General features: G+C 45.2%; 1 protein-coding gene across 5 annotated transcripts in view; it reads right to left on the bottom strand.

Annotated features, from left to right (window-relative positions):
• LOC125453449 (tripartite motif-containing protein 2-like) overlaps positions 1-21,383 on the bottom strand; it is a 66,293-nt gene that overhangs the window by 19,187 nt on the left and 25,723 nt on the right. Inside the window, exons 7-10 of one of the 5 annotated variants that reach the window (XM_059646909.1) lie at positions 20,161-20,264; positions 19,706-19,873; positions 17,295-17,463; positions 3,874-5,818 (exon numbers count right to left, since the gene is read on the bottom strand). In XM_059646909.1, coding sequence (XP_059502892.1) covers positions 5,721-5,818; positions 17,295-17,463; positions 19,706-19,873; positions 20,161-20,264 — 539 coding nt within the window. In that variant the 3' untranslated portion in view covers positions 3,874-5,720. Of the gene's footprint in view, positions 1-3,873; positions 5,819-17,282; positions 17,464-19,705; positions 19,874-20,160; positions 20,265-21,383 lie in introns of those variants that run through there. The other 4 variants (XM_059646905.1, XM_059646906.1, XM_059646907.1 and 1 more) reach the window with 4 other exon arrangements.

Here is a 21,383-nt window from a genome sequence, read left to right as displayed (position 1 = left end):
AGATGATCAGAGGATTAGAGAGGGTGGACAGTGAGAGTCTTTTTCTGAGGATGATGACTTCAGCTTGTACGAGGGGGCATAGCTACAAATTGAGGGGTGATAGATTTAAGTCAGATGTCAGAGGCAGGTTCTTTACTCAGAGACTGGTAAGGGCGTGGAGCCCCCTGCCTGCCAATGTAGTTAACTCAGCCACATTCGGGGCATTTAAACAGTCCTTGGATAAGCATATAGATAATGATGGGAAAGCATAGGGGGAGGGGCTTAGATTAGTTCACAGGTCAGCGCAACATCGAGGGCCGAAGGGCCTGTTCTGCGCTGTATTGTTCTATATACTCCTCTGATATACATACATATCCCACAAGAACCCAGATTTCCAAACAACCAAGAAAACAAGTACAGGAAAATGTTCTTACGCAGTATGTGGATGCACTCACTGGAGGAGGTGCTAAACCCGACCTACTCTTGGGAAATAAGGCAGAGCAGGTGAGTGAGGTGTCAGTGCGGGAGCATTTTGGGACCAGTGACCATAATTCTATTAGTTTTAAAAATAGTGATGGAAAAGAATAGACTGGATCTAAAAGTTAAAGTTCTAAATTGGAGGCGACTGGGGGCAATGTTCACATAGCTGGAAAGTGGGAAGCCTGCAAAAATGAGATGATGAGAGTCCAGAGACAATATGTTCCTGTCAGGGCGAAGGATACGGCTGGTAGGTGTAGGAAATGATGGGTGGCTAGAGAAATTGAGGTTTTGGTCAAGAATAAGAAGGAAGCATATGTCACATACAGACATCAGAGATCGAGTGAATCCCCAGCAGATTATCAAGGCAGTAGGAGTACACTAAAGAGGGAAATCAGGAGGGCAAAAAGGGGACACGAGACAGCTTTGGCAAATAGGGTTAAGGAGAATCCAAAGGGATTCTACAAATATATTACAGTCAAAACAGTAACTAAGGAGAAAATAGGATCCCTTAAAGATCAGCAAGGCGGCCTACACATGGTACTGCAGGAGTTGAGGGAAGATACTAAATGAGTATTTTGCATCAGTGTTTACTATGGTGAAAGGTATGGAAGCCAGAGAAAATGGGGAAATAAATAACTACATCTTAACACATTTCCAAATTGCAGTGGTGGTGGTGGTACTGGACATCCTATCCACCTTTATGCGTTCTAAATCCCCAGAACATGATCAGGTGTACCCTAAGACTTGATGGAAACCTAGGGAAGTGATTACTGGGTCTTTTGCTGGGATCTTTGTATCGTCACCGCCATAAGTGAGGAGTTGGAATACTGGAGGTTGGCTAACGCAATGCCACAATTTCGGGAAGGTTGGTAAGGAAAAGCCAGGAATCTATAGACCAATGTGACTGTCATCTGTAGTGGGCAAGTTGTTGGAAGGAATCCTGAGGGACAGGACTCACGTGTATTTGGAAAGGCAAGGGCTGATTAGGGATAGTCATACGGCTTTGTGCATTGGAAATCGTGTCTCATGAACCTGATTGTCCCTTTGAAGAAGTAATGAAGAGGACTGATCAGGACAGAGTGGTGGATGTTATCTAAATGGACTTCAGTAAGGCATTGACAAGGTTCCTCATGGTACACTGGTCACCAAGGTTAGATCGCATGGAATAGAGAGAGAAGTAGCCATGTGGATACAGAACTGGCTCAAAGATAGAAGACACAACATGGTGGAAGAGGATTGTTTTTCAGACTGGAGGTCTGTGACCAGCAGCATACCACAGGGATCGTTGTTGAGTCCACTGCATCTCATCATTTATATAAACAATTTGGGCCCAAACATAGGAGGCATGATTAGTAGGTTTGCAGATGGCACCAAAATTAGAGATGTAATGGACAGCAAAGAACACTACCTCAGAGTACAATGGGATCTTGATCAGATGAGCCAATACGTTAAAGAGTGGGAGACGGAGTTTAATTTAGATGTGAGATGCTGCATTTTGGAAAGGCAAATCAGGGCAGGATTTATATTCTTAATGGTAAGGTCCTGGGGAGTGTTGTTGAATAAACAGACCTTGGGGTGCAGTCGCGGGTAAATAGGACAGCGAAGGTGTTTGGTATGCTTGCCTTTATTGGTCAATGTATTGAGTATATGAGTTGGGAGGGCATGTTGTGGCCGTACAGGATATTGGCAAGGCCACTTTTGGAACACTACATGCAATTCTGGTCTCCCTGCTACAGAAAGGATGTTGTGAAACTGCCAGGAACTGGAGGGTTTGAGCTATAGGGAGAGGCTAAGTAGGTTGGGGCAACTTTCCCCTCAAGTATTGCAGACTGAGAGGTGACCTTATTGAGGTTTATAAAATCAATAGAGGCATGGATAGGGTAAATAGACAAGGTCTTTTCCCTGGAGTGGTAGAGTCCAAAACTAGAGGGGCACAGGCTCCAGCTGAGAAGGTAGAAATTTAAAAAGGACCTAAGGAACAACGTTTTCACACAAAGGGTGGTGTGTGTATGGAAAGAGCTGCCACAGGAAGTGGGAGAAGCTGGTACAATTACAACATTTAAAAGGCATCTGGATAGGTCTATGAATAGGAAGAGTTTAAGAGGGATATGAGTCAAATGCTAACAAATGGGACTTGATTTATTTAGGATATCTGGTCAGCCTGGATCTGTTGGACTGAAGAGTCTGTCTCTGTGCTATACATCTCTATGACCCGAAGTCATGTCAATGATCACAAAAGCAAGCGAGAATGTTTACAATGTTCAAACGGAAAGGACATAATCACCACTTCAAAGCTAAAGCAGAATATTGAAAATTGTGGGGCAAAGAAAACCTGTGTTTTGTCAGGACATTCCAGACCCTAACCACTCAAGTGACCCTGCCAACCCATACATACTCAGTACATTCCAGATCCTAACCCCTTGTTGTGAAAATATTTCTCCTCATACCACCATTGCTTCCTACTTCAATTTCCTTTAATCTGATTTCTGATCTTTCCATAAACAAGTACAGCTCCTTGCTGTCTGTTGTCAAGCCCATTTAATTTTGAAAATGTCTATCAAATCTCCTCTTATCCTTGGACAGAAGGTGGCTAGCAGTCCCAATTTAGAGTCTCACAGCATAGAAACAGGCCCATTGGCCCAATGAGTCCACACTGACCAGATTTCCTAGTTGAATTTGTCTGTGCTGGGTGTCTAAACCTTTCCTATGCATGTAAACTGGACACTACAATATATACAGCTATTTTGGCTTTCATTGGTAGGGGAATGGTGTTTAAGAGCCGCAAAGTTATGCTGCAGCTCTATAAAACCCTGGAATATTACGCTCAGTTCTGATAACCTCATTATAGGAAGGAAGGATGTGGCAGCTTTAGAGAGAATGCAGAGGAGATTTACCAGGATGCTGCCTGGAACGGAGGGCACGTCTTATGAGGAAAGGCCGAGGGAGCAAGGGCTTTTTTCATTGGAGCGAAGAAGAATGAGATGTGATTTGATGGAGGTGTGTAAGATGACGAAGCATAAATGGAGTGGATAGCCAGAGACATTTTCCCACCTGGAGCAGAAATAACAATTATGAGGGGGCATAAGTTTAAAGTGATTGGAAGAAGGTATATGGGAGATATCAGAGGTAGGTGTTTTATACAGAGTGTGGTGGGTGCATGGAATGCACTGCCAGTGATAGTACTAGAGTCAGATACATTAGGGACATTGAGGCAACCCTTGGATAGGCAGATGGATGATATTAATGAAAGGTATGCAGGGTAGTTTAATCTTCGAGTAGAATAATAAGTTGGTACAACACTGTGGGCTGAAGGGCTTGTACTGTTCTATGTTCTAAACGTCAAAATGTCTTTTAAATGCTGTAAATGAAATAACTCCACAGGGACGAGTATCCCATCACCCAGTCACACTTTATTTATACATGGAGAGTCCTTGTCTCTAATCCAGGTTCCACAGAGCCAGGTCTAGAGTGAATTAGAGCCCCTGGCACCCGTCAGCCAAGGCTCCCGATTGGACCAGATTAACAGCCCCAAGCAGGGAACTCAGATTCTATGAGGAGCACCTGGCTGACCCTGCTACAAATCAATACTTCCCTCCCAGAGTCAGAGGGCACAGGCAGGTTCCTTTACCTCCAGTTTCTCCAGCGGTCTTTTCGCACCAGGTCAGGTTCCTCCAACTCGCGCTTTGAGATGAGCATGTATAATGCACAGTCACTTGTGTCGTGTGCCCAGAGTACCTCAGAAGAAATTTATTCCCTTCTTCAGGCAGCAAAGGAGTTAGGGTGGCAACATCTACCGAGTCCATCTCAGATTCTATGGTATCATCAACGCATGACAGGGAGAGAGAACCCACAGGTCCCAGAACAGTCAGAAAGGCTGTTGAGGAGCCTGGCACATTTTGCTCATGCCCGTCTGCAAGTTTGCAGCTTTCATATGGTCCACATGCTAGTTCAGGACCGTCGCACCTAACCAATCTTAATACAGCAAGGGGTCTGACCTCACATTGACTATGCCTCTCACCCACGCAGAGCCATTCCAGTGGTTCCTACACCAAACTTGGTCCCCTGAAGTAAACTGTCTCTCTCACTGAGCAGACTCTGGTGTGAGGCCTTGATGTCCCCAGCAACATTTTACTCTCCCCCACAGATCCAGAAAGATCAGATTAAACCTGGCAGAGTCTTCTCTCCATTAGCAACTCTTCTGAAGCTATTTCTGTAATTGCATGAGGGATGGTCCAATATTTAATAAGGAACAGGGACAGTTTGGTATCTGGTAAAGCTGTAGGCTGTTTCTCAAGGATGCCTTCAAAGTTTGGACTGCTCCCTCTGCCAGACGGTATGGAAACATCCTGCGAAGTCGAATGCCATTCAACTTTAGAAAATACTCAAATTCCCTGCTGATTAACAATGGCCTGTTACTTGTCACCAACACTTCCGAGAGTCTGCGTATTGCAAAAGTTGGGGACACTTTTTCTATCTCTACCCTTGCGTTTGACAAGTCAACTCTATCTACGTCCAAGCACTTTGAGTGGGTGTCCATCATGACTAAGAACGTTGAGTTAAGGAAAGGGCCAGCATAGTCAACATGTAACTGAGTCCAGGGTTTACCCAGCCATTACCACAAAAGCAGGGACGCTGTTGGCAGTACTGACCCACCAACATAGCAACGTCCACACCCAAGCCTTGCTACCAGACATAACTTTTCACCAACACTTTCATTTTGGAAACTGCTGGATGACCCAAGTGGAGCTCACCACACATCTGGCAGCCACTTTTGTCAAGGACAATCATTCTTGCTCCCCATAATGATATGCCATCTTCTACTGCAATCTGGTTTCTCTGGGTCCAAAAGGTTTCAGTTCCAGTTGTAATGGCCCTCCGGTTTTACCCCCATCACCGCCCACTGTTTATTTTCCCAGGACCGAATCTTTCTACATCCAAAGTCTGATGTTATCAGCTGCGAATAGAAGAGTGTCCAGAAAATTTAAAACCATTACGTAGCCTTCCATTGGGAGTACCACAGGTGTTGGATCTGCGGGAGGTGGCTCAATACATCCACATTCGCTACTTGGCTTCCCAGACAGTGTTGCAACTTGAAATTATATGCGCTCTAATATTAGAGTCCACAGCTGAAGTCAGCCTGAATCTATAGGCAATACTGTCCTGACCCACTTTATGCAGACATAGCAGGGGTTTGTAGTCTGTTACTATTACAAACTTATGTCTGTAAAAGTATTAATGCAGCTTCCTGGCTCCAAATCTGATCAGCAAACCTTCTTTCTCGATCTGCCAAAGTCCTGGATGCATACGTTATTGGGTATTCCTTCCATTGGACCACTGGTGAGCTCACAGTACCCCGATGCTGTATAAAGAGGCATCATGTTTCAATACCAGATCTCACTTGGGATGATAGTATGCCAACACCTCAGGATAGCACAGTCAGAGAGTAACAGAGCATTGAAACAGGCCCTTCGGCCCAAACTGGTCCATGCTGACCATTATGCACACGCAGCTTGTTTCAATTATCCACATTTGGTCCATATCCCTGTGAACGATTCCCATCCACATACCTGTCCAATGCTTTTATTAAAATATTGCTATTGACCTGCCTCAACAATTCTGTCTGACAGTCCAGCCCAGATACACACAACTCTCTGCGTGAAGAAGCTGCCCCGAAGTCCCATCTTAAATCTTTCCCCTCTCACCTTAAACCTATTCCTCTAGTTTCTCCATCCCGAGGGAAAAGACTGTATGCATTCACCCAATCTATGCCTTCAAGATTTTGTACACCTCAAGATGATCACCGCTCATTCTCCTCCCTCTCAAGGAAAAAAGTCCGATCTTGGCCAAATTCTCCCTCTAGCTCGGGCCTACCAGTCCTGGTAAAATCCTCGTAAATCTTCTTTGCACACTTTCCAGTTTAACTGTGTCTTTCCTATAACAGGGTGACCAAAACTGTACACAATACACCAAGTGTGGCCTCACCAACAACTTATACAATTATAACATAACATCCCAACTCCTATACCCAATGTCTCGATTGATGAAGGCCAGCATGCTAAATGTCTTCTTCACCACCCTGTCTACCTGTGACTCTGCTTTCAATGAACTAAGTACTTGGGCTCCTAGGTCCCTCTGTTCCACAACACTCCTCAGGAGTTTACCATTTACTGTAGAAGTCCTACCTTGGTTTGGCTTTCCAAAATGCAACACCTCACACTTCTGTGTGGAATTGCATTTGCTAATCGTCAACCCACTTCCCCATCTGATCAAGATCCCTCTGTAATTTTTGATAACCTCCTTCACTACCAATGATACAAAATTAGGAGGTATCAACCATCAACTTACTAATCATGTCTTGTACATTCACGTTGAATCATTTACATAAATAACGAATACCAAAGGTCCTTGCACTGACCCCTGTGGCACACCACTAGACACAGGCCTCCAGTCTGAGAAACAACTTTCAGCCATCGCCCTCTGCTTCCTACCATCGAGCCATATTTGAATCCAGTTAGCTAGCTCTCCCTGGATTCCATACAACCTAACCTTCATGACTAGCCTGCTGTGCAAGACCTCATCAAAGGCCTTACTAAAACCCATACAGACAAATCCGCTGCCCTATCCTCATCCATCCTCTTGGTTACTTCTTTGAAAATCTCAAAGATTTGTCAGACATGACTTTCCATGCACAAATCCATCCTGACTATCCCTAATTAGACCCTGACTATCCAAATGTTGGTTGACCCTGTCCCTCAGTATCCCCTCCAGTAATGTCTGGCACAAATATCCAGCTCACTGGCCTGTAGTTCTCTGGCTTGTCTTTGCTACTTTTCTTAAGCAATGGAACATTAGTCACCCTCCAGTCTCCCGGAATGTCACCAGTGGCTAAAGATGAGGCAAAAATATCTGCAAGAGCCTCTGCAATTCCTTCCCTAGCCTCCCACAACATCCAAGGATGGACTTGATCAGGCCCAGGGAATTTAGCCACCCAAATGCACTTCAGGACTGCAGACATCTCCTCTCTGGTAAAAACTGAAACAACATATACGAAGTGCTATAAATCAGGAACAAAAACAGAAGTTGCTGGAAAAACTCAGCAGGTCTGGCAATATGTGAAGAAAAAATAAAATTTAACATTTCAGGACCCTTCTGGGGAAGGGTCACCGGATCTGAAACATTAACACTGATTTATTCTTTATAGATGTTGCCAGGCCAGCTGAGCTTTTCCAGCAACTTCTGTTTTTGTGCCTCCTCTCTGGTCATGTGTATGCAATCAAAAACATCTCCACTTGTTTCCCTCATTTACTTAGCATTCATGATTCCGTCCTCTGTAACCACGGAGGACAAATAGTCATTAAAAATCTAACCCCCATCTCCTCTGGCTGCATACATAGATGGCCATGCCGATCTTTAAGGGGACTATTCTCTCACTAGCCACCCTCTTACTCTTAATATAACTATGGAACCTCTTGGGATTATCTTTACACTTTTATGCTGGATCAATCTCATACCCTCTTTTGGCTCTTTCAATTTCCCTCCTAAGGGCGCTCCTACACTTTTTATAGGCATCTAGGGATTCACTCGAGTCCCTGAGCTTAAACTCAATGCATGCCATCTTCTTGTTCCTGACCAGAGCCTCAGTATCCCTTCTTTCAGCCATGTTTCTATTATGGCGATAATATCCCAGTCCCCTTCTTCACTTCCCTGAAAGCTATGACTTGCCTATGTGACCATTTCAAGGCTGACCCTTTTAGACAGTGGATGCTATGCCAGGATGGAGGCCAGGTTATCTCTGAACTTTCTGTAATAATTCACCAGTCCAAGGAAAGTCCCAAGCTCCAGTACAGATGGACAAGCCAGGACACCTTTGGTTGCCCTCACTTAATCTTCCAATGGGTGTGACCTGTCAACTCTGTAGCCCAAGGACATCACTTGGGGCAGCCTACAACACACATTTTTCCCTCCTAAGGCATATGCCCACTTGGCAGAAAGGTCGAAGGACTATGCCCAAGTTCTAAGTGTTCCTTATTGACTCTTATTAGCACATCATCTATATAAATGATGACCTGGGGTTCCGTATAAAATCTTATGCATATCCACTGAAAAATTGCAAGGGCTGATGATATCCCAAATGGCAGTCGCATATATTTGTACAAATCCTTATGGGGTATTACTGTCACATTCTTCTGGGAATCCTCTATCTACAATATCAGGTTCACATGGCTCATTTGCAGCTTCGAAGAACAGTCTCCCTGCCAGCTTTGTCTGTAAATCCTCTATGCCAGGGATTGGGTATTTATCCAGCTGTGGAAAGCAGTTTGTTTGAAATCCCCACAAAAACAAACCGACCCATTGGGTTTCCCAATCAATATGACCAGTGCTGGGGCCATTCCACAAACTGTACGGCTTTGAGGATTCTTTCGCATTCCAGCTTCCTAAACACTGCTCCTACTTTTGCCCACAGGGCAATGGCACTGGGACAGCTTTGCAGAATTGTAGAATTGCATCTTGATCAACATGCAAGATGGTCTTGGCTCCTCTGATAGTCCCTCGACTTTCCTGAAAAGCTTCCAGATATTTAGTTAGGACTTCACTCAGTTATTTTCTGATCAAAACATTTTGAGCCAATCAAGATGAATCTTTCCTCAACAATTTCATCCCAGCAAGCTTGGACCTGAGCCTTTCACTACAACCATTGGGAACTGAGCCAGCAGCTTACGACAGACCAAAACCAAAGTCATACCCTCAATCTGGAAAGGTTCCCCCAATATAGGTTCTCAGTCTGGCCAAGGTCTTGCACAAACCTAAGTATTGTAGCTCCGACCAAGTTTTGGTAAAGACTCGTTCTACAACCACTGATACAGCTGCACTGATTATCAATCCACTAAAACTGGGCGACCGTTTCACCATGTTTATTTTGAGTGGTTCTGATTTGAATGTTTTTAAGTAATTTAACTGTTCTAAACCAGATGTAGGTGGGCTTTCTAGGGTGTGCACTTTCCTGGACACAGTTGTTGATTTCTCTTACTCAAATTAGGTCTAAAATAAGAACCTTTTGCTGTCTCCAATCTGCAGACAGGCAGCAAATGCAATGAAGAAAATTTTAATTATTTAGCCGAGTCTTGGCTTTGTTTTGAGGTTTTGCTGTGGGCTGACCTGGAGCCCCTATATTCCAAATAAATCCTGAGTGAGGCTTTGCAACTGCCTTCAATCAAGTTGTGTCTCCCAAGCTCAATTAGACTGGTCAGAGTGTCCACTTCCATTAGAATACCCTACAACTCATATGCTCTACTTGCTGTATTTTCCAATGATTAAGCCTGTTTGAGATCCAGTTGGGCTTTAGGTAGTGAGTCCTTTTGCAAGCATACACGATTAATCCCACATACCAAACAGTCTCTCAACATCTCATTAACACCGGTGATGAATGGTGTCCGCAGGGTTCTGTGTTGGGGCCACAGCTGTTCACCTTATATTAATGATTTGGATGAAGGGACTGGGGGCATTCTGGCGAAGTTTGCCAATGATACGAAGATAGGTGGACAGGCAGATGGCACTGAGGTGGTGGGGAAGCTGCAGAAAGATTTAGACAGTTTAGGAGTGTGGTCCAGGAAATGGCTGATGAAATTCAACGTGAGTAAATGTGAGGTTTTGTACTTTGGAAAAAAGAATACAGGCATGGACTATTTTCTAAACGGTGAGAAAATTCGTAAAGCAGAAGTACAAAGGGATCTGGGAGTGTTGGTCCAGGATTCTCTAAAGGTTAACTTGCAGGTAGAGTGCGTGATTAAGAAAGAAAATGTAATGTTGTCATTTATCTCAAGAGGGTTGGAATATAAAAGCAGCGATGTGCTTTTGAGACTTCATAAAGCTCTAGTTAGGCCCCATTTAGAATACTGTGTCCAATTTTGGGCCCCACACCTCAGGAAGGGCATACTGGCCCTGGAGCATGTCCAGCGGAGATTCACACGGATGATCCCTGGAATGGTAGGTTTAACGTATGATGAACGGCTAAGGATCCTGGGATTGTATTCATTAGAGTTTAGAAGGTTGAGGGGAGATCTAGTAGAAACTTACAAGATAATGTATGGTTTAGAAGGGGTGGGCGCTAGGAAGTTGTTTCCGTTAGGCAGGGAGACCAGGACCGGTGGGCACAGCCTTAGGATCAGAGGGGGTAAATTTAAAATGGAAATGAGATGACATTTCTTCAGCCAGAAAGTGGTGGGCTTGTGGATTTCATTGCCACTGAGCACAGTGGAGGCCGGGATGTTGGATGCCTTCAAGGCAGAGATCGGCAAATTCTTGATCTCACAAGGAATCAAGGGCTACAGGGAGAGTGCAGGGAAGTGGAGATGAAATGCCCATCAGCCATGATTTAAATGACAGAGTGGACTTGATGGGCCAACTGGCCTTACTTCCACTCCTGTCTCTTATGGTCTTACTAAGGGTTCAACCAAAGTCACATGACTCTGCCAGTCATCTTAATTTAGTCAAAAATCCTCATGCAGATTCTCCTGTTTCTTGAATTGCCAAGTAAAACTGACAGTGTCTTAGAATCAGAGGAGACTTAAGCTCTTACTATTCATCAAGTAAATCCATGAACTCTTGAAAGTTTTGAGTATCTGGTGCCTCAGAGATAATGGGCTCCCAATAACCAAAAAAGCTGCAGGTCTACAAGATGTCAGACGAATTAATCGTTGCTTTTCATCTGCCCCAATAGCATTCACCTGGAAAAAGTATCACATTCTTTCCACACACTGGGCTCGGTCCTCAAAAGTAGGATCAAACAAGTCAAGCTTCCCAAGTAATGGCATGATGCTAGAAAGGTGACCACTGCGAGCAAATTTTTTCAGGACATGCGTTACTGTCCATCGCCTCTAAAATAATTCCACAGTGGCCTATACCTCATCACTAAGTCACCTTTACATGTGCAGAGTTCTCGACCCTGATCCATCATCCTCAGAGCCAGCTGTCAAAACTGCACAGGATGCCTGACACTCCTGTTCTTATCTGTCAGCCAGTGCTCCTTTATTGGGCTAGATTAAGAGCTCCAATCAGGCGACTCATATCCTATGATACCCACTTAGCTGACCTCATTACAATCAAAACCGTAAACTTCTTCAATCTTTGCTGATCATCGAAGTTTCTCATTCCTGGAACCATTCTTATAAACCACTTCTGCATTCTCTATCCAGTGCACTTGCATCTTTCCTGTAATGTGGTGCCTACAACTGTCCACAGTACTCTAACTGAGGTCTAACACGCTCACTGTCAGGTCTTTGCTCCTATGCTCCAGGTCTGAGATACTGCTTTGTAATGACTAAGTTTCCTCATTCTGACTCAAACTAATCAAAACAGGAGTAGGAACTAAGATAACAAAAAGTGTGAAGCTAGGTGAACACAGCAGGCCAAGCAGCATCTCAGGAGCACAAAAGCTGACGTTTCAGGTCTAGACCCTACATCAGAGAGGGGGTTGGAGAGAGGGGGAGGTGGACTGAAGATGGATAGAGGAGAAGATAGGTGGAGAGGAGAGTATAGGTGGGAGGTGGGGAGGGGATAGGTCAGTCCGGGGAGAACTGTCTATCTCAGCCTTGAATATACGTTAATGAGACAGCCCCTACAGCCCTCCGCAGTAAAGAATTCCACAGAATCACTCCCCTTTCAGAAGAAATTCATCATCTCCGTTTTCAATGGACAGTCCTTTAATCGGAGATGTGGCCCTCCAATCAGAGACTCTTCCACTAGGGGAAGCATCCTCTCCACATCTACCTTGTGAAGTCTCCTGGCAATCTTGCAGGTTTCGGTAAGATCACCTCTCAATTTTCTGAACTCTAATGAGTACAAACCCAACCTACCGAACCCTTCTTCATGAGACAGTCTCTCCATACCCAGATCAGCTGAGTGAACCTTCTCCGGGTTGACTCTGATGCCAGGTTATCTTTTCTTAGATAAAGGACACACAACTGTATTACAGCTGTAATCTTACTAGTGCCTTATATAATTTAAGCAAAACCTCCCTGCCTTTATACTCCATTTGAAATAAAGGCCAACATTCCATTTGCCTTCCCTATTGAACTTGTATGCTCATCTTTTATGATTTATGCATAGAATATAGAACAGTACAGCACAGTGCAGGCCCTTCAGACCACAATGTTGTGCCAAAGTTTTACCCAGAACCTAAGGTCTATCTAACCTCCACCGCTATGCTACACTATCACCCATTTGCCTATCTAATAGCCGCTTAAATACTCCTAATGAGGCCGACTCCACTACCATCTCCGGCAATGCATTCCACGCCCTGACCACTCTGAGTAAAGAACGTATATCTGACATCTCCCCGATTCTACTTCCTTTCACTTTAAAACTAGGCGCCCTCGTAAAAGCTACCTCCACCCTAGGAAAAAGTCTCTGGCTGTCTACTCTATCTATACCTCTGATCATATTGTACACCTCTATCAAGTCATCTCTCATCCTTCGTTGTTCTAAACAGAAAAGCCCTAAGCTTTCTCAACCTTTCCTTGTAAGACCTTCCCTCCATTCCAGGCAACATCCTGGTAAATCTGCTCTGCACCTTTTCCAATGGTTCCACATCTTTCCTGTAATGAGGTGATCAGAACTGGACACAATGCTGCAGATGTGGCTGAACCAGGCTTTCGTATAGCTGGAGCATAACTTCACGGCTCTTGACCTCAATCCCTCTATTAATGAAAGCTAACACACCATACACCTTCTTAACAATTCTATCCACCTGGGTGGCAGCTTTCAGGGAACTGTGAACATGAACCCCAAGATCCCTCTGCTCCTCCACACTGCCAAGAATCTTTCCACTAACCCTGTATTCTGCTTTCAAGTTGGTCCTTCCAAAATGAATTACCTCACACTTTTCAGAGTTAAACACCATCTACCACTTCTCAGCCCAACTCTGCATTCTATCAATATCCTTTTGTAACCTTGAACAGACCTCGCACTGTCCATAACCTGACCCACCTTTGTATCATCTGTGAACTTGCTAATCTATCCTTCCACTCCTACATCTAAATCATTTACAAAAATCACAAATAGAAGAGGATCCCAGAACAGATCCTTGTGGTACACCACTCGTAACTGAGCACCATGTTGAATATTTTCCATCCACTACCACCCTTTGTCTTCTAAGGGTCAGCCAATTCTGAATCCAATCTACCACATTTCCCCCATCCCATGCATCCTTACCTTCTGCACGAGCCTACCATGGGGTACCTTATCAAACGCTTTACTTAAATACATGTATAGCACATCCACTGCTCCACCTTCATCCACGTGTTTGGTCACCTCTTCAAAGAATTCAATAAGGTTTGTGAGGCATGATCTAACCCTCTCAAATCCATGCTATCACAAATCAAACTGTGCCTTTCCAAATGATCATAAATCCTGTCTCTCAGAGCCCTTTCCAATAATTTTCCCACCACTGACGTAAGACTAACTGGCCTGTAATTTCCAGGGTTATCCCTGTTCCCTTTATTGAACAAGGGAATGACGTTTGCTCCTTTCCAATCTATACCTGTGTACAGTGAGGACGAAAATAACATCGCCAAAATCCCTGCAATCTCAGCCCTCACTTCCCATTGAATCCTTGGATAAATCCCATTGGGCCCAGAGGACTCATCTAGCAAAAGGGGACTTCTTCAAAATTCCTGGTACATCATCTTTACTAACATCAACTTCTTCTAGCCTATCAGCCTGTTTCACACTGTCCTCCTGTACAACTAGGTCCCTCTCAGTTGTGAATACTGAAGAAATGTATTCATGAAGGACTTCTCCTATCACTTTAGACTCTGTTCACGAATTCCCTTCACAATCCTTGATTGGCCCTACCCTTTCTCTGGTCATTCTCTTATTCTTCACGTACGTGTAAAAAGCCTTGGAGTTTTCCTTGATCCTACCCGCCAAGATTTTCTCATGCCCCCTTATAGCTTTCCCAAGCCCTTTCTTCAGCTCCTTCCTGGATAACTTGTATCCCTCTAGCACCTTTTCTGTTCCTCTTTTCCTAAACCTTACATAAGCCTCCTTCTTCCTCTTAGCCAAATCCAAAGTGGCCTCTCCTCATGTTGGTCCATCGGCATTCTGTGTCAGGAATCCACCCTGAACGCGCTGGACAAAATCTGTTCCATCTAAACAATTAGAACTAAAATGTTTCCAATCAATATTTGGAAAGTTGAAGACACCCATGACTACAACCCTGTGACTTCTGCACCTTTCCAGTATCTGCCTCCCAATCCGCTCCTCCACTTCTCTGCAACTATTAAGAGGTCTGTTTTAAAAAAAACCCCAAAGTGACTGCTCCTTTCTTGTTCCTGACCTCAACCCAAACTGACTCTGTAGACATATCATTCTCGAACTACCTTTCAGTAGCTGCTATACTCACCCTGACTAGCAATGCCACTCCCATCTCTTTTTCCACCCTCCCTATTTCTTTAAAAGCATCTAAATCCCAGAACTTCCAACAACCATTCCTCTCCCTGAGTTACCCAAGTTTCTGTAATGGCCAAAACATCTCAGTTCCAAGTACTGAACCATGCTCTAAGTTCATCTGCTTTATTTCTGATACTTCTAGCATTAAAGTGCACACACCTCAAACCATCTCAGCGTCACAATTACGCTCCATCGACTGCATTTCTTTATGAACCACCTAACTCCCTGTTACGTCTGGAAGGCTGAATACCTCATCCTCTGAATTATAAATTCAGATCCTCACCCCCTGCCAAACTAGTTTAAACCATCCCGTACAGCTTGGGCAAACCTCCCTCCCAGGATATTTGTGCCCTTCCGGTTCAGGTGCAACCCGTCCTTACTGTACAGGTCCCAACTTCCCCAGAATGTGCTCCAATTATCCACATAACAGAAGCCCTCCCTCCGACACCAGCCCTGCCCTGTAGCCACATGTTTAGCTGCACACTCTCCCTATTTCTTACCTAGTTATCACGTGGCACTGGTAGCAATGCAGAGATAACTACCCTGTTCGCCCTGGACTTCAGCTTCCAACCTAACCCTCTGTACTTGTTTTTCACATTCTCAGTCCTTTTTCTACCTATGTCATTGGTACCGATGTGCACCATGACTGCTGGTTGCTCACCCTCCCCCTTAAGGATCTTGAAGACACGATCTGAGACATCACGGACGCTGGCACCTGGGAGGCAACATACCATCCTTTCATCTCGTTTGCGTCCACAGAACCACCTGTCTGTGCCTCTTACTAACGAGTCCCTTATGACACTTGCTCTCCTATTCTCCCCCCTTCTCTTCTTTGCCACAGGGTCAGGCTCAGTACCACAGACTTGTTCACTACGGCCTTCCTCTGCATAGGGATTCCCAAATCCCTCTCTTCATATAAATATTCAGCTCCAGTGGCTCAGTGGTTAGCACTGCAGCCTCACAGCACCAGGGACCCAGGTTCAATTCCAGCCTCGGGCGACTGTCTCTGTGGAGTTTGCACATTCTCGCCATGTCTGCATGGGTTTCCTCTGGGTGCTCCAGCTTCCTCCCACAGTCCAAAGATGTGCAGCTGGGTGGATCGGCCATGATAAATTACCCATAGGGTTCAGGGGTGTGTGGGTTATAAGAGAATGGGTCTTGGTGGGATGCTTCAAGGGACGGTGTGGACCTGTTGGACCAAAGGGCCTGTTTCCACACAGGAGGGTATCTAATCTAATCTATTCTTCCTGCCAACGCACATAACCTCACATTTTCCCACGTTATATTCTATCTGCCTAGTTTTTGCCCATTCACTTAACCTGTCACTATCCTTCTGCAGACTCGCCATTCTCACCACTAGACTTCCCAAAGATTTTTGTGTCATCACAGCTATCAAAGTCATTGACAAATATTGTAAATAATTGTAGCCCCAGTACAGATTCCTGTGGCCCCTCCACTAGTTATAGGCTGGCATCCCAAAATGCCCCCCTAATCACAATTCTCAATCTTCTAAGAGTTGGACAGTCCTCTATCAATGCCAATGTACCACCTCCAACGCCACAGGCTCTTATTAAGTAACCCAATGCATGTCACCTTATCACATGCCTTTCGAAAGCCCAAATCTATTAACTGACTGTTTCATCTTTATCCATCCTGCTTGTTATCTCCTCAAAGAATTCTAATAAATTTGTGAGGCATGATTTCCCCTCTGTGAAGCCATACTGACTCTGCTTGATTGTTAAGTTTTTCTAAATACTCTGTTATTACAGCCTTTATAACAGACATTTACCTAACATTAAGATAATGGCCTTTAGTTGCCTAATCTTTTGGCTTACCATTAAACTCAGCCACATTATTTTTGTTTTTTCTTTCAATTTAATGCTATCTTTAACTTCCCTGGTTAACCATGGTTGGTTTATCACCTCCCTAGAATTCTCCTCCCTCATTGGGATGTATCTTTGCTGTGACCCATGAACTATTTTCTACAACAGCCATTTTTCTTCAATTGTCTTTGGTGCTAAACTCCTTTGACAGCCTATTCCAGCCATTGATACCCTCATTCCTTTGTAATTCCCATATTTGCACTTAGCAGAGTGTTTCCAACCCCCAAGTTGTTCCCTCTCAAATTGAATGTTAAATTCTGCTATTTATTCTCAAATTCCCCCAATCCCTTGGAGAAGTGACAATGGGGCAGGACACAATCCAATAGGAAGGCAGCAAGATGGCACAGTCACAGGGACAATCTCTGGTGAGGGAGCAGAAGGAATGACCAAATTGGAGGGGAACAGGAAAGAAAACATGATATCTGGGCGACCCATCATGCACCTGCACCACAAAGAAATGCAATGAAGGAGGTGATTGGCTGAGGTTATTACCGTCCAGTATACCTGCAAACTGTCTGTCTGCAGTGCCACGCACCCCGAACCGAGACACCAGCTTCCCATTGCACTGAAAAATGAAGACACAGCATGCCTTGTTATCCACCACGATCAGATGACCATTGTGATCGATAGCCACTCCCTTTGGTCCCAACAGCTTCCCAGCTCCAATCTTACCCTGTGGGTGGTGGGGAGAGGGGTGGGGTGAAAAGAGAGAGAGAGACAGAGAGAAAAAGAAAGAGAGGGACGATGTCAGAAAGTGTGAAGTTACGCACTTTGGGAAGAAGAATAGAGGCATGGCCTATTAATAAATAGCAAAAGGATTCAGAAACCTGAAGAACAAAGGGACTTGGGAGCCCTAGTTCAGGATTCTCTTAAGGTTAACAGGTAGGGCCAGTTGGCAGTTAGGCAACATTAGCATTTATTTCAAGAGGGCAAGAATAAAAGAGCAAAGATGTACTGTTGAGGTTGTATAAGGCTCTGGTCAGGCCACATTTGCAATACTGAAAGCAGTTTTGGGGCCCATATCAAAGAAAGGATGCGCTGGCCTTGGGGGGAGTTCAAAGGGGGTGTACAAGAATGAGCCCAGGGACAAAGGGCTTGTCAAATGAGGAGAAGTTGAAAACCCTGGGTTTGTAATCAATGGAGCTTAGAATGATGAGGGGAGGGGGTCTGATTGAATCTTACAGAACACAGAGAATGGATATAGTTAGATAGCCTAGATAACCTGGCACAGCTTTAGGGTGGAATAACGATCCTTTAGAACTGAGATGAGGAGGAATTTCTTCAGCCAGAGGTTGGTTAATCTGCGGAACTCACTGCCACAGCCCACAGAGGGCTGTGGAGGCCAAGTCATTGAGTGCATTTGAGAGAGATAGAGGGGTTCTTGATTGGTAAAGGTACCAAGGGTTACAGGGAGAAGGCAGGAGAATTAGTTCGAGAAAAATGTCAGCCATGATCAAATGTCAGAACAGACTGGATGGGCTGAATGACCTAATTCTGCTCCCATATCTTATTGTCCTACAAAGACTAATGGAATATTGGCCCTTATTTCAAGCGGGTTGGAGTACAAGAGTAGGGAAGTCTTACTGCAGCTGTACAAGGTGCTGTTGATACCACATCTGGAGGAGTGTGAGCAGTTTTGGTCTCCAGATTTAAGAAAATATAATTTTACATTGGAGGCATTTCAGAGAAGCTTCTCTAGGATGATCCCTGATAGGAAGGGGTTGTCTTATGAGCAAAGGCTAAACTGTTTGAGACTCTACTCACTGGAGTTTAGAAGAATGAGCGGTAATCTCAGTGAAACAAAGGATTCTTAGGAGACTTGACCAGGTAAATGCTGAGAGGATGTTTCCCCTCATTGGAGAGTGTAGGACCAGAAGACACAGTCTCAAAATAAAAGGGAGGCAATTTAAGACTGAGATGAGGAAGAATGTCTTCTCTCAGAGGGTTGGGTGTTTTTGAACTCCTTGCCACAGAGAGTTGAGGGGGCAGAGTAGTCATGCATATTTAAGGCAGAGACAGATAGATTCTTGATCAATAGGGGAATTGAAAGAAATGAAGAAAGGGCAGGAAAGTGGACGTGAGGAATGTTAGACCAGCCATGATCCTATTAAGTGATGGAGCAGGCTTGAGTAGTGAATGATCTACTCCTATTCTTATTTATGGTCTTATGCTAAAAATATTGGTTAAGTAGAAAATTGGTTGATTTACAGGAAAGAGAGAATGGGAATAAATGAGCCATTTTGGGGTTAGCAAGATGTTGCATGAGTTGTGTCATTGGGACCAGTTTGGGGATTTCCCTGTTTAATGATTTTAATAAATGGGCCGAGGCAAAGGGGCGAAATTTATCAATGATGCCATGATAAGGAGGAAGGTTAGTTGTGATTCAGACATGAAGTATCATTCAGTCATACAGTACAGAAGACGCCCATCAGCCCATTGAGTCTGCACTGCCCAAATATATCACTACATGCACTCATTCCACTTTCCCGTATTAGGACCTCCTTGATAGTGAGATCAATGATTAGGGCTATAAAATTAAGGTAAGGGTAGGAAGTTAAGGGGATGGGAAGAAAATCTTATTCACCCAGAGGGTGCTGGTAATCTGCAACTCACTGCCTGTAAGGGTGGGAGAGGCAGAAACTCTCAGAACATTTAAGCAGGCACTTGCAATGTCAAGGCTTGTGCCAAGTGCTGGAGCATGGGATTAGAATATATGCTGGCAAGGACACGATGGGCCAAAGGGCCTTCTCTGTACTGTTGATCTCAATGTCCCTCTGACTCTGCACTGTCCCCAACTTCTTCACTTCCCCACATCCCCCATCGACCTCACCTCCCCCACTTCATCCATCTTCCTCCCCCATTCCTCTCCTCCTCACCTTCCCCAACAAAAACAACCCTGTGCCCACCCCCCTCACCTTGAACTTGCCATCAGGGGTGAAGGTGCTGACCCAGCGGTTGTCATAATCGGCTACAATGATGTCCCCGTTGGGGTCAATGGTCACTCCGGTTGGCCGTTGCAGTTGTCCTGGCGACCGTCCCCGGACCCCGAATCGCAGCTTGAATTGTCCATCATTGGAAAAGACCTGGGAGGGAGGGAGGGAGTGGCAGGGAAACAGTCTCACCCACATATGGAAAACCCACAGTAATTCAAATCCGCTACACCCCTACCCCCCCCCCCCCCCCACAACCCCACCCCCACCTCTACCTCCACTACCACCCGAGAGGTTGAAACCCCACAACAAGAACAGCCTCTCTCCCTAACCACCGTGGGCCTTAAGTCACACCACACGAGTCCAGGCCACAGCTGAAGTCTGACACTTGCCTGCCTACCGTGGGTGGTGGATTTTGGGAGACAGGTGGAACTGGTTACCTGGATACACTGGTTATTGCTGTCAGCCACTACAATGCGATTATTTCCTGATGCAGAGATTCCCTGAAGGTTGGTGAATTCCCCTTTCTCTCGGCCTCTGGTCCCTAAAGGGAAAAAAAACAGAATAAAATTCACATCTGGCGAATAAACTCTCAACTCCCACAGAGTGACTGGGCAGGCTAACAACAGTCCATGCCCAAGGACAATGACAACAACCTTGGCAATTGGCCAAAGCAACAGGCCAAGGGATCACTGCAGGGAACAACATGGGCTTCAGATCGGTTTGACAGGTCAGCACAACATCGAGGGCCGAAAGGCCTGTACTGTGCTGTAATGTTCTATGTTCTATAACAATACTGATGCAGGCAAAGGCTACACTAAGGAGCACTTTTACCCAGGCTGATTTGTACCTGCTCCAGTCCTGCTCCGAGAGCTTGAATCTGGAGTTCAGGGAAAACAGAGAATAGAATCAACTCCTGTCTCACTTTCATCAAGAGAAGTCAATCCAATATCGCGATCAGAGGTCCCAGTTCCTACAGACAAAGGGGGTGGCCATGGGAAACCGCATGGGCCCAAGCTATGCCTGCCTCTTTGTAGGTTACGTGGAACAATCCCTCTTCCGTAGCTACACTGGCCCCAAACCCCACCCTTTCCTCCATTACATTGATGACTGTATCAGCACCACCTCGAGCTCCCCAGAGGAGCTTGAACAGTTCATCCACTTCACTAACACATTCCACCCCAACCTCAAGTTCACCTGGACCATCTCCAACACATCCCTCACCTTCCTGGACCTTTCTGTCTCCATCTCAGGCAACCACTTAGAAACCAAGATAATGAAATGTGAGGCTGGATGAACACAGCAGGCCCAGCAGCATCTCAGGGGCACAAAAGCTGACGTTTCGGGCCTAGACCCTTGGATTCTCCAGCATCTGCAGTTCCCATTATCACTTACAAAGCAATGTCCATTTCAAGCCCACCAACTCCCACAGCTACCTGGAATACACCTCCTTCCACACACCTTCCTGCAAAAATTCCATCCCCTATCTCAATTCCTGCACCTCTGCCACATCTGCTCCTAGCATGAGGCATTCCACTCCCGCACATCCGAGATGTCCTCATTCTTCAAGTTCAGCAACATCCCCCCCCCCGCAGTGGTCGAGAATACCCTTGACCGTGTCTCCCGCATTTCCCGCACCTCTTCCCTCACACCCCGCCCCCGC

Source organism: Stegostoma tigrinum, chromosome 6, assembly GCF_030684315.1.
Source record: "Stegostoma tigrinum isolate sSteTig4 chromosome 6, sSteTig4.hap1, whole genome shotgun sequence".
NCBI lineage: Eukaryota > Metazoa > Chordata > Chondrichthyes > Orectolobiformes > Stegostomatidae > Stegostoma > Stegostoma tigrinum.
The sequence above is the reverse complement of the archived record's forward strand: the minus strand, read 5'-3'. Positions and strand labels throughout refer to the sequence as shown.